The sequence below is a fragment of the Protopterus annectens genome, chromosome 17.part0, assembly GCF_019279795.1.
Source record: "Protopterus annectens isolate FY-2018-M chromosome 17.part0, PAN1.0, whole genome shotgun sequence".
Lineage (NCBI taxonomy): Eukaryota > Metazoa > Chordata > Ceratodontiformes > Protopteridae > Protopterus > Protopterus annectens.
Window position 1 is genome coordinate 178,962,463 of NC_056751.1, and position 14,457 is coordinate 178,976,919.

Consider the following 14,457-nt stretch of genomic DNA (forward strand, 5'->3'; position numbering starts at 1 on the left):
TGAGCTGTATGAACATTATGACTGTGACATTTTGTGACAAGTCATTCTTATAGGTTTGAAGCAGCATAAGACATACAGAGAGTTCGGGAAGCCCATGTTCATACAATGCAGACAAGGAACTTCAGATAAGGATTTAGCCTGCACTAATTATAGAGGGAGTAGTGAATGAATGTAAAAAAACAGAACATAGCTGTCATCTGCTAGCATATCACTGGATCTTGACACTTACTCTTAGATCAGGAGGAACGATTATGGCGTTCTCATTCTCTTCACTCACAAGAACACAGGTACTGTAGGAAGACGATAGCATATTTATGACTAGATCATTAGACAAGACATCTAGTTTTTTCACTTCATCACCAGTTACATTGGTGCTCCCGGCAATGCCATACCTAGAAAGTAACAAAAAGAAAAAGACACACTGCATCAGTTCTCTGTCCAGAGATGTACTAATCAAATCATTCTACCAATACCAGTAATTAGAAAATAAGTCTTTCCTTCTTAGGAATTCTGGTCCAGTTACAGGAAAAAAAACATCTGCCTCTTTTTCTAATAAGCTTAGGCTGCTTCAACAGCACATTTTTCACTTAATATTACACACACACACACACACACACACACACACACACACACACACACACACACACACACACACACACACACACACACAGACTCTGTTTCAGGTAAACAGTTCCTCTGACATTTATTCCCTTCCAGTGACAGCTAAATGTTTCTGTAGGGAGCCTTACTATTCTTCACTGGATAGTTGTCTGATGTTTAGAATGCTGATGTTATTCTTGAAAAAGAGCAAGAAGGTGAGTTTTGCATTTTCCTCCCTTCTCCCCTCCCTCTTATTCACACTGTCCAATCTCAGAGTTCATAGGGCCTATATAAGCCTAGCCAAAAATGTACCCTGGCTTTTGCCACCCAAGAAAATTATTTTTCTGTGTCCCTGTCGAGCAGAACCATAGAAGTGATCCCCGTGGTGAATTTCCTATCTCCCAACCAATCATCAAGATTTTTCTTGAAGAGTGCTAATGAGGAGTCTTCTTTGATATAGATAGGTAGTTTGTTTCAGAGTATGGGAAGTCTCTGGGAGAGGAATCTATCCCTCCAGTATGTTCTGTTTGTTGTGGTGACAAGGTTTAGGTCCCTAGAGCATGTAGCTTGGAGGGATTGGGATTTCTTTAAGTGGAGCATGTCAAATAGCTCTGGGTTTGACATAGCTTTGTATGTTAGGCAGAGATCACCTCTGAGTAGGCGATATGTGACGGAGTATAGCTGGAGTTTTTTGAGACGGTCTGCGTAGGGCATCTGTTTGAGGCCAGTAATCCTCTTTGTGAGGTATTTCTGCGGCATTTCAAGTTGTTGTAGATGTCTTGTGAGGTACATACCAAAAGGGGGGCTGTACTCTATAATGGGTCTAATGAGTGACGAGTAGAGTGGAGCAATGGCCTCTTTTTTTCTGGATGAGAAACCTTTTGTGATGAGGTGTGTGTGTGTGTGTGTGTGTGTGTGTGTGTGTGTGTGTGTGTGTGTGTGTGTGTGTGTGTGTGCGCGCGCGCGTGTGTGTGTGCATATACATATATATCTATATATATATATCTATATATAGGAACAGGTTGAAAGTGAAATGAAGGGGGTGCATTGGTGATGGAGGTGGTTGATGATGATGTATCAGGGGATAGCTGATTAGCAAGAGATTGAATAGCCTCTCTGCAGACCTATTACCTACAGAATACCTGCAGAAAGCTGCAAAAGCCATAGCCTTCCCAGTATCCATCCTGATTAACAGAACTATTACAGAAGGAACTATCCCATCAATCTGGAAAATCTCTCACATCATCCCCTTGCATAAGGGAGGCAACTCAAATGAATTATCAAATTATAGACCTATCGCCATATTATCACCACTGGTTAAGATCATGGAGAAATGCATTCATAAACAGCTGTTAAACCACCTAATAGAAAACAATTTACTAGCCAACTGCCAACATGGTTTTAGACCATTTCATAGCACCACCTCTTTTGTCATTCACAGATTGTATTAATAAGAATCGTAACAAAGATACATTATCCTCAGCCCTCTTTATTGATCTTTCAAAAGCCTTCGACATGGTTAACCACCACTTACTCATTAATATACTCAAAAACCTGTCTCTAGTCACACTAGCTATTCAATGGTTCCAATCATACTTAGATAACAGGCAGCAGGCTGTCCCATGGGAAAACAACCTATCCTCCCACCTTCCAATTGCCCTTGGGGTCCTTCAAGGCTCCATATTTGGTCCTCTCCTATTCTCTATTTTTATAAATGACCTATACTCTGTTATACCTCAAACTACTTGTATCCAATATGCAGATGATTCCACACTAATATGCTCTGCCACCTCACCATCTGTCTTAAAGTCCATAACCCAAAATGTGCTTAATATAGTCGAAAAATGGCTTCTACATCGATGCCTCATTCTGAATCCCAATAAAACAAAACTGCTACTATTCACTCCCACATGTCGGGCCTCCCCACTTACTTTTACTGTCACATCAATCAATGGCATTATTATATCTCCTGATTGTACTACTAAACTTCTTGGGTTTTTTATTGACAACACCCTTATCTTTGACTCCCATATTAACAGTACTATAAAAACAGTCAACAAAAAACTAGGATCCCTATATAGCTTAAATCCTTTTTGTCACCACTAGCCAGGGCCACCATTGCCCATACCTACTTAATCTCTACCCTCCTCTATGCCATACCTATATATACAAAACTATATAAAAACAACCTCAACAAGCTTGCAATATCCTATAATAATATTGCCAGATTTGCAACTGGATCTGCCTTCAGAGCCCACCATTGTGATAATCTTAAACAGCTAGGATGGCTAGAACTGCCAAATATAATATTATTTAATCAATTAACAGTTGCCCACAAGATCCTGTACCAACCTACTAACACTCCAATACTTACTAACCTAATCACCCCCTATAGCAACGTCAAGACCCTACACTCAGCAAATAAACTACTTGTCCTAATAGGCAAAGCTAACAACTTGGCTGGTGACTCCTTGTTTGCCAACACAGTTGGAAATATCTGGAACTCCCTCCCAAAAAACCTGCCCACCATTACCTCTACAGCATTATTTAAAAGCAAATTGAAGCCATACCTTAAATCACAGTGGTTATTCCCTTGTTATAACCCAGACTAACTACCCCTAATTTCTTAAAGCATTATTGCCATTACTGTACAAACTAGTTACGTTTCTGTTAACTTCTAAGAGAGTGCATAACCTAGTTATTTTTTTTAAGTCAAATAAAATGAAAGTATTCTCTTATACTAATTGTTAGCAAAATATTTGCATGGCTAACCATGGCTGAAATGTATAACGATTCTGTTTACAGAAATGTAAAAAAAAAAAATGTAATGTATAGTATGATTATCTGCACATTTAACTGTATTTGTAAATGTCTCACATTATATACGATAGTGTGTTTTTTTTGTTTGTTAGAGCTTTTCTCCCTGGGCCTTCACTGAAAATGGATATACATCCAGTTGGACTAGCCCGGTCAAAAATGTAAAATAAATAAAAATAAAATAAAATAAATAAATTAAGTGAAATAGCACAGTTTGCACTGGCATGTGACCAGGGGTTAAGTCAGATGCGCATGTAATAGAACCGTGCAAGTGGGAAAAACAGTGTGGTATGCATTACATGCAAATGACTACATAATGACTTGCAAATGAGTACCAACATATTAATGAAAGACACTATGTTAATGAAATTATGAAATCAAACATGGCACCATGATTCAGAAATGTATAAAATTTGCATGAGGAGCAATGATGATCAGCTCATCTGTATAGTGTCATTTCTCAGTGAACGAGTCTATCACTCATGCAGAGATGCTAGGAGCAGCATGTACATTAGCTGTTCAGCATGTGCTACTGGCCACTATGGAAGCCGGTATCAGCAATGTTGCTTGACACCACCTTCCCTGTTGCAGAAAATTCCATCATGGCTGACATACCATCACCTTCACAAGCAAGACACAGATAGCAGCTACTGTATGATGGACACAGACTTCGTACAGGAGATGGCAGACATGTGCCGCCCTCTGACTGAATCAATGGAGATGGGTAGAATGCATGTCTCAGTGGACACAGTGGTTTGTGCAGCATTAATTATTCTTGCTAGGGGAGACGCAGAGTTCAGTGGTACAAGGCAACAGATGTATTCTGAGTGTTTAAGTATTAATTAAGAAACAAAATAACCAATGAAAAAACAGACTAATATTATACAAGAAGGGTTAACACAGACAAATGACTGGTGTCAGAGCCATGGAATAAACTCGGTGCCATGAAATGAATAATAGTGCTCTTTGGGAAGTCAGCTACTCCAGGAAACCACCTCATTGATAGCACATCCCTAAGAGTAAACATAGTAGTCAGGGATTTGGGGACATATGTAGACAGTAACCTGACTTTTGACCAATATGAATTGAAGGTAGTACGGAAATCATTCTTTGCTACTCAACGTATAAGCAAGGGTATGGCATCTAGGGCTGAGGAAGTAATCATTTCACTGTATTCAGCCCTCATCAGGCCCCCATCATTGAATACAATGCCACCTTCAGTATGTACCTGATCAGGTGCATGGAACACCTGGAAAGTAAACAGAGGTTCCTCACAAAAAGAATACAAGGCATTAACATGTCCTATGTGGATCACCACAAAGCCCTATCCCTATTACTCTGTCTTCTACAGACTGTTGAGGTGCAATTTATCTTTTGCAAACAAGGCATCCTTGGATACCACTCTGATGGACCTCTGCCACATCTGCAAAACAAATAGCATCAGAAGTGCCCGATCCAGGGACTTAACCTTGCTTCAGATATAAATAGGACATGTTGGGAATACAGGTACATCTCTAGAAAATACCCCTTCTCTGGAAAAAGGTTTCCCATCCTTGTGAAGCAGAGTTGTTTCTTGACCATATTTCAAATGTAACCTTGACCAATGGATGGGAAATCAGAAATCGACCCCTGGTTTGGCACGTATGTCTCATATGGACAGATACAGTCTGTAATTGCTTGACCACCCAAGTCCTAACTTACATATACCCATAAAATAATTTCTAGGGCACCAAAACTTGTTGTATACATTTGGGAATGTATGGTTAAACTTATAAATGCCCCTGTGGTCCATAGTCTGGTATACACCTATGAAAATGCTAGACGTTTTGCTGGCTTCAGCCTCAGGAATCCTGCATTAGTTCCTATGTGTGATGGTGGTGAAGGTGGAGGAGCATATTTGGTTTCTAGGCACAGCAGAGAATCATCATTATGTGGGCAATCTGTGACATAAACCATTTCCCTGAGGTACTGGGGACCAATAGCCACACCCCCATTGTTTTTGAAGACCCGCCTACTTCAAACAGCATCCATGTATCAACCAGAAGGGCTTCTATTTCATTAACTGTCATATGGTGTGCAGTGCACTGGGTATTATATACAGTGTATCGGTGCACCATTCAGGCAGTCTCCATGATTCCCACATCTGGCACATGTGTAAGCTGTATCAGAGTTTTGTATGGTAAGGCTTTCCACAGGGTCATCTAGACTGTTGGTACACACATTGCAGTTGTAGATGTTGTGAAGGTCCAGTCCCAGGAGTATAAGTAGCAGACCACTCACTGGTGTTTGCTGTTATGTGTTGCAGGTGACCTTGCATTTGCTTTGGAGATATGACTGACAACCTCCACCAACAGCCACAAAGCGGTGGCAAAGATGCCCTGCAACACTGCACTGGCACAGACATAGAACATCACTGAACATATGTTTGAAGAGCTACTTCCACTGCCTAGATGCATCTGGTGGTGTGCTTTAGTATACATCAGAGATATGCAGCAGGATGTATGGTTTGCACCATCATACAACATGATTATATGAAAGATGTTACAGAAAAAGGAGACCATAGTACTGTTTGACATACTTGTGCCAACAGAGGAATAAAGGCTGGGTGAGAAGTTGCGGGAAAATGCAACTGTAGCAGGCTCCCATTTGAGACAGAGATGGGTGTAATATATTGTGGCACTGTAGCATCTGGTACGCAAATATGGACCATGCCAAGGTAAACATAAAACAGAACTGATGCATGCAGTGAGACACCATACTATGCATTACAGTGTACTAACTAACCACACTGTGCAACAGATATTGCCATACCCACATTAAGCAGAAAGGTGAGCATGGCATGACATGGTCAACATCATTTACACAAGTAGAGGACCACAAAGGCCAATTACTAGCAAAGATACATGAGTTGCCATTGCCTGAATTCCCTCGCACATTACCTGGTTAAAGGTTTCCAAACAGGTCATGCAGTGCATTGAGCAACTCTGATGCAGTTTGATTAGCATCTATCTGTACCTGTAGAACACCCATATCATGGCATAATTAGGCTTCAGGGAGCAATGGTCACCTCCAAGTCTCTCTCCAATAACATGCATGTGCACTGCAGAGGTGATGTGGCCCTCTGATGCTGACTGCATTGGTGATGACTGTATATCATGGGTGGGTCTCACATGGACAGGAAGCCCCATATTAACTACAGATGATATGGAGAGCTTATCCTGTGCTTCCACAGTCACCTCAACTGTGGGAGAGGGAAGGGGTGGGGAGTGTTCCCTCCACTTTTAGTGCTGGTGACAATGCTATGATGTCATCACAGTGTGCCAAGTGAATGATGTCATCATTGTCAATCTCTACAGATACACTGCACTGACTTCTGATATGGACTAACTTATAGTATTGTATCTTCTCTCAGTGGAACCTGTGGATGCATATAGATAATGTACCACTGTGTAAGCTAGTATATGTGCGACTCCGACCAGCTTGTGCCAGACAGAATGCTACTTGTCAATTATATACACAGCCTGTGAGTACATGCATAGCTACTGGTACAGGTTGTCTCCAGTGGAGACCAGTTACCCTGGGTGACAGAAATACAGAATGGTGTATATAAGTAAAGTGTATCAAGGTGCTAGGTAGTGTTCTGGTGTAATGGCATGTGCCACTAGTCAGCATGATGTGTATTGCATGTCTACTTAATCTATTTCACGCAGATGTGAGCATTTTGTTTTCAGTTTAATAAGTTTACTATTGCTTCATTGTTCATTGGCCATGAGCACTAGTTCCATCCATATGATGTGCTACTGTACTACCTGTCTGTGGCAGGTACACTGCCATTCATATAACCTGGTGTCATCCTTGGTTGTATAATAGGTGTTTCTAGCCATTGATGCACATTGAGGTGCTGACTGTTGTTACTCCTTCCAAAGCCAGTCTGAATAAAGTGCACAAAATCATATAGTGACTGTGGTAGTTGTACTGGTTCTGTTGTATTTGTCATTCTTGTTTGAATTATGCTGCATTGTTATTTTGTTTTCTCTACTTATTTTCATTTTTCTTTCTGCAGGAGAGGTGACATAGGAGCCACTGCAATCTGCACCAGCCACTGCATCAAACACTTGGTCCCTCACAGCCCCCTGGCCTCACTGCAGACTGATGAAGGACATCCTGTGAAAAGTAACCTGGGGGGCTCATTAGTGGCCCTTGTTGCCACACCTTTGGTGAATAGTATAGGTTCCTCATTTGAGAGTCAGGCAGAGTGGCCATCCTTGGTTACCTGGCACACGTTTCATGGCTGGTGTTGGCTGAACTGGACTAGCAGCTCACTGATGCATGGCACCCTGGAACACCTCCTTGTGTGACTGGTAGAGTTGTATTACCATCCAGCCACAACCATTGGGCCATCAACCACTGAGCCCACCCTTGATGTCAGCCACAAAGGTAACTGACTTCTGCACTGGTTCCCCTAATGGATAGAGTGACAGGCTGCCATAACCCCACCCTATCACTTATAATGTTATTCCCTTTCTTTCTGTGTCACTCCCCCTCCCCTGTCTAGATCAAGTCCTACCCATAACCAGTTGTCCACTTTCTGCCTCTCTACATATCTCAATTCAGGCCTCTGTTTACATTAGTACCTCCCCTGTTAGACTTTGCATGTATTATATGTTTCTGTGTCTGCCTCTGTTACCCTCCCTATATCCTCCTTCCTACCCAAATGTTTCCATGCTTTCTTCCTCCTCTAAAAAAATAAAAAGGTCACCTTTCTCAAAAAATATATACTCTTCTCCCCCCAGCCCACGCCACCCTTCTCTGAACTTCATCCTTCTGTGTGATGTTCTGATTCTTCTTCTCTCTTCCCGGCCATCTTATTGCTATCTTTCTTTTGCATCTATGAAATAAAACTAGTTGACACATTGTTGTGCAACCTTGCATGTTCCCATCTATGCCCGTGTTGCTGACATGAGCCGCTTTAATGTAAGCATGAATGCACCTCACTTTGGACACACTACATGCATGCCAATGATTTGGATCATCATAGTGCTGTCCATTTACTTCCAAGGTGACTGACATTCTCATGACTGCACACCTCTGCTATGTAACACTGTTCCAGGCATGCCCATACATTGTTGCTACTTCTGCATGTCTAATCCTCTTCAAGCTGTGTTCAGTACCACAATCATATTGCTTAGTTGCATTATGATTCTTTCATAATACCCCCACAAAGTTTCAGTTTAGTTTATCATTTAAGAAATACAACTACCAAAATTAATGGCAATAAAATTACTTTCAAAACTGCACTATGCAACTTTTGGTTAAGACTTTATCGAAAAAATATTTAATGTGTAATTTTGAGTAAAATTATTTCAGCAATAATAATGCCTCAAGGTGTACAGTGACAGCAACAATGAACCAACTGTAACTTTAAGTGAAAAAAAAATGTACAACTCTTTTCAGTCTACACAATAAAGAGAATATAGGCTAGGGCCCAAAACATTACAATAAGCTCTTTTTAACAGTGACAGTAGCCATTTACAATTCAGAGTATTTTACCTCAAAGAGGTGCATCACCATGGTGGGCTGTCCCTCTGGCCTACCAAAGTACTCATGAGGCATTCCTGAGGAGCAGCATATGATTAGCTATGTGCACTCCTATGTAATGTCTGCAGTGAGTGCTTTACACAGATGAGCAAGTCATAGAATCACAAGGTTAAGTAAATCACTACTGCCAGCTGCATTACTTGCTGTCAGCCATTAGTCTTAATAGGAAAGCTCATTTGTGAGGTAAGTGTTGGGGAGTTTAGAGGATAGATAACATTGGGGATTGTGTGCATGTGTGTGGCTGCATGTATGTGTGTATGCAGAGGTATGAGTGGTGCCCAGCAAGTAAGCCTGTGTGTGTCTGTGTGTGTCTGTGTGTGCGTGTGTGTATGTGCATGCGCGTGTGTCTTTGTGTGCGTTTGCGTGCACGTGTGTGTGTATGTGTGGGTATGTGTGTGTGTGTGTGTGTGTGTGTGTGTGTGTGTGTGTGTGTGTGTGTGTGTGTGTGTGTGTGTGCGTGTATGTCTGTGTGTGCATGTGTGCGTGTGCATGTGTGTGTGTGTGTGTGTGTGTGTGTGTGTGTGTGTGTGTGTGTGTGTGTGTGTGTGTGCTCTGATGTGTGTGCAGTAATGAATGAGGGCAGTACCTATGTTAATATGATGCATCAGCTGCCAGCAGTGATTACTGTAAGGCAGCAAAAAAAAGTCCTATTAGCAGTTGGGGTAATCACCAAGCAATTCAGGGATATGCAAATTAGCCAATAATATGGTCTTTCATGATATATGTACAGACTGATTGTTCGTACTACTTCCTTCTTGTGATATATTCACACATTTACATGTATAGTCTGATTACTCATACGTATATGTATATACTTACCACATCTCTCATTTACATATATAGTCTGATGAATCAGACATACATGTATAGACTGATTACTCATACTGCATCCTTCTGGGGATGTATTCACAGATTTACATGTATAGTCTGATTAATCGTGCATGTATATATAGACTAATTATTCCTACTGCACCCTTCTTGGGATATATAAACTCATTTACTTGTATCATCTACAAACTTCTTGCACCTGTGTGTGTCAGTGCTGAGTATCATTACATTCAGTCTCTATGTCTTGCATTCAGCTTTGTCTTTGGGAAGGGAAAAGGCAAGTTTAAATTTTAAGTTCTGATAACCATATTTCCTAGTATTTTATTGCACATAATGAATTTTAATACATCAGTGATGCTTTTGCAATGAATTTCTCAGAAAGTGCTTATTATAATCCAACTGACAAATAATGTTAAGAATTATAACTGAATTCTGGAATGGTAAAGAAAACATATGATAATTTTCCATATTTTTTACCCAAAACAAAATGTCATCCCATCCTGCAGGAGTAAAAACTGTACTTAATTGATCTGGTCCTCAGACCATTGCTAGCCACAACCCATGTCACTAGGACAAGAATAAATGCAAAACAGTTTAAAGTAGCCAATCAAATATTTTTTTAAAGAAACTAACACATGGGAGAACAATGAAACTTCCCTCCAAGCAGGGACCAGAAGTGAGGACTGACCTCTAGTTCTTTGGGTATGAAACAGAGTCATCACCACTTTTTCACTATTCTAGTAAACGTCTTCCTTTCTCACTAAGTCCATTTCTCCATATCGACTGTCCCAGGAATCCATTAACATTCGTGTACATTTCTTGCTAAACCTACACGTTAACTTGATGTTAGCATGATGAACAGTGGTGCTCATTGAATATGCAAGCTACCAAGCACGCCTACATATTCAGCTGCATGTGTTCACAGCCAGAATAAGTGTGAGCAGCTGCAAAGTGGTGCAGAGAGCCCCAAGCCCATTATATAAAAAACAGGTTGTGCGTAATCACAAACCCAGTAAACCAGCACATGCAGATAGCATAATGCAAGGCAAGGACAATAGGAATGAAAAAAATAAGAGGCAGGGGAAGCTAAATGAAGAAACTGTATGCAGATATAATTAGATCAGTGCCAATAGTACACTGTATTTGCCACATATCATGTAAAAACAAAAATAAATGAATTCTTCAACTGTTGTCTTATGTACTTCAGAAAGGGACATTTTTTGGCCAACTGTTGTCACTTGTAACCATAGAAAGGCTATTTTGAATTTAAACACGTATAACCCAACCATGTGTTTTATATTAATGTAAATTATAAACACTAGTATAAATACAGTCATAAAACCTAGATGGACGGTTGACGCTATTATTTTAAACACTAGTATAAATGCAGTAATAAAACCTAGATGAACGGTTGCCACTATATGTGTTCTGTGGCATGCTCAGTAAAATTTGTGTCACTCACATGACTTGCTTGAGAATGCCTAGCTACACCTGTATGGCAGGTATATTTGGTAGTACTCTACCATTAAAAAATATACACTATGGGAGAGCTCAACATAATAAATTGTATCCATGTGGCTGGTGTTAGAACATGCAGGTAAAAGAATTGTAAGACTGTCCTTGCCTTATGTGTTTGAATAAAACAATATTAATGGTTGCTATGGCAGAGTACACACCTGTGACAAAGTAGAAATATTAAGAATTATGGACATGTACAATCATCTCAATAATAGTATTAAGTGATGAAATGAGCACCTTTGTCATCCAATTGCATGTTGTGTATGTTACGATGCTTGTGGCTGATCATGCATGCTGGGTATGTATGTAGCTAAATAAAGGACATGACACATACACAGATGTGTCACACTGACCAGGATATCAACAGAATAATAATGTGACATGCATAGTACCATTTTTCCAACTATAGCAGATGTGACATACTTACATTCAAAATACAGCATAGTAATGTGGCATATGTGAACATACCCATAAACCAAGGTGCAATCATATGTAGTCAGTCCCTTGGCAAATGGGTTGTTTCTGAATGCCATGATGTATAACAATATGCATAGGATGCATTTAAGCAATACCCGACAAGTGGGTGTGGGTGCATGAAGATTTACCCATGGTTGGCATGGTTTGATCATGAAGACGAAGCCCAAGAAGTGATAAAACAAAGCCAACCATGGGTAAACCCTCATATACCCACACCCACAAGTTGGTTATTGACATTATACAATGACATTATTTTCTTAAATAATGTCTTTGTGTAACAGCACTACTGTGTTTCTATGCATTGTTTCCTGTGTTGCCATGTTTGTTGATGTACTGCGCATGCAAGTAGGACTTACATCCCCATGCTTGCACAATACATCAGTGCTACTCAATAGAAGCAATGGAGAAAAGAGAATCTCTGTTGCTTTTTTTTTTTAATCTATAAAAATCAGAAAGCTCAGAGATGTGAGAACCTGCCAAGACAGTGGAGAAATACAAAAAAAAAATCAGGTACGTTTGTATGTTTCTTTAGTTTTGCAGAACATACCTGATTTTTATTTTTGTATTATTTGGTCTGCTCTCCATACATACCTCTCAACCACTTAGCTCAAGAAATGTGGACAAAGCCTTAAATAACAGGGTACAAAGGCCTCAAAATAGGGACAAATTGTAAATGTTGCTCTTATAAACTTAGAAAGTTGCTAGAATAACAAGATTTGTGTTATCATGCATTGTCTGAAGGATATGAAATAGGATCATAGGATCCTAGAAAGGTACTAGGCTAATGGCCCTAGGGCCCTTACAAGCCTAGACAAATTCTGCCCTCATTTCCATGATCAGCACCTATTGCCTCTCTCCAAGGGAGATACAGGTGGAACCCCAAGGGTGAATTTACGGTAACCCATCCAGTTGTCTAGATTGCGCTTGAAGAGAGTCAAAATGATGCTCTGCTTGACATAAATTGGGAGTCTGTTCCACATGTGTTGTAGCCTCTGGAAAACACACCTGTCCCTCCAGCAGGTTCTACTAATGTCACATACCAGGTTAAGATATTTGGAGCGAGTAACCTGTGAGCCCATGGAGTTATGGATATGCAGCATTTCTAATAAATCAGATTCAGAAATTGCCTTATATGCAAGGCAGAGATCACTTCTCAGTAGTCTGTATGAAGTGCAGTAAAGTGACAGTGATTTCAGCTAAACCACATAGGATGTATTCTGAATACCTTGAATTCTCCTTGTGAGGAACTTTTATGGTCTCTCCAATTGCTGCGGGTGCCTGGAAAGGTGTATATCAAAAGAGCCATTGTACTGAATTATTGGCTTGATAAGGGAAGAGTACAGGGAAGTTATAACTTCCTTTTTTTTCTGGAAGCAATGTCCTTACTTATGAGATGAGCAGTATAGAATTCCCTTCTTACCACTGTGGAGACATGATGGTTAAAGGAAAGGTTGTTGTTGCCCAGGTCTCTCACCACTGAGTGCATGCTTAGGGTGTTTCTATTGATGTGGTAGTTAGTAGGAACATTCCTCTTACCAAAAGGGATGCTAATTCATTTTTTTGCATTTTGTTTATAGCCGTCGTCAATAAACTTTGTCAGCCACAGACCTTTAGTTTTTGCTTGTACTTCAGAAAAATAGATTCAAAACAATAGTGGTCCCAGGACTGATCCCTGTGGAACACCACTGGTTACAGGTCTACTGTTGGAGGTGGATTCCCCTAGTTTGACTGTATGTGTTCTGTCTGTGAGCTATCTAACAATATAATGGTTGATACCTGGCTGGTTGAGTTTGTCAACAATGCCTGAATGGGGAATAGTGTCAAAAGCCTTGGCCAAGTCCAAGTAGGCTGTATGCACAGTTTTCCCCTCATCCAGGGCTCTGGTGGCTGTCTTGAAGAAGTCCACCATGTTTAACAGGCATGATCTCCCTTTAACAAATCCAAACTGAGTAGGGTCAAGTGTTTTGGGATTACCTATATCTTTGTTGATAAGGTCCATAATGACTCACTCCATGGCTTTGCAGATAAGGTTAGTCAGTGTAATAGGTCTATATTCCCAGGGTCAGTGGAAACACCACCCTTGTGCAAGGGGATAACGTGGCCATTTTCCATTCAGCTGGGATGAAGCTGGTGCTTAGACTATGATTGAAAAGAATACCCAATGGTGTTGCTAATTCTTGTTGGAGCCCACGTAGGATACAACCTGGGATGTTATTAGGTCCCACAGGTGCTGTGTTTTTGGCATTACAGAGAGCATTTATGACCGGATCTCTACAGATACAAGTTGGGAGACAGGTGGAAGGAATGTCATGGGGTATGTGTGGTGGGGACAAAGAAGTTTAGTTTTCACAGAACCTGTTGGCTAACAGTTTTGCTATCTCCACAGGCTCAGTGTATGGGGTATCATTAATTACTAGTTCAGCGTAAATCTGGGTCTTACGTTTTAGGTTACAGATGTAACTGAAGAACTCCTTATGGTTGCCCTTAGTTGAGGATGCTAATTTGGATTTGTAGTTTGCTTTGGAGGAGTTCACAAGAAGTCTTATTTGCTTAAGATGAGGAGGGAGTGTTTCCAGTTTAGGACACACTCCCTCTTACTTTTGTACAACAATTTATTCC

General features: G+C 40.5%; 1 protein-coding gene across 1 annotated transcript in view; it reads right to left on the reverse strand.

Annotated features, from left to right (window-relative positions):
• LOC122791837 (fructose-1,6-bisphosphatase isozyme 2-like) overlaps positions 1–14,457 on the reverse strand; it is a 181,779-nt gene that overhangs the window by 113,020 nt on the left and 54,302 nt on the right. Inside the window, exon 2 of the mRNA XM_044059798.1 lies at positions 230–392. Within this exon, the coding sequence (XP_043915733.1) occupies positions 230–392 (163 nt within the window). The remainder of the gene's footprint in view (positions 1–229; positions 393–14,457) is intronic.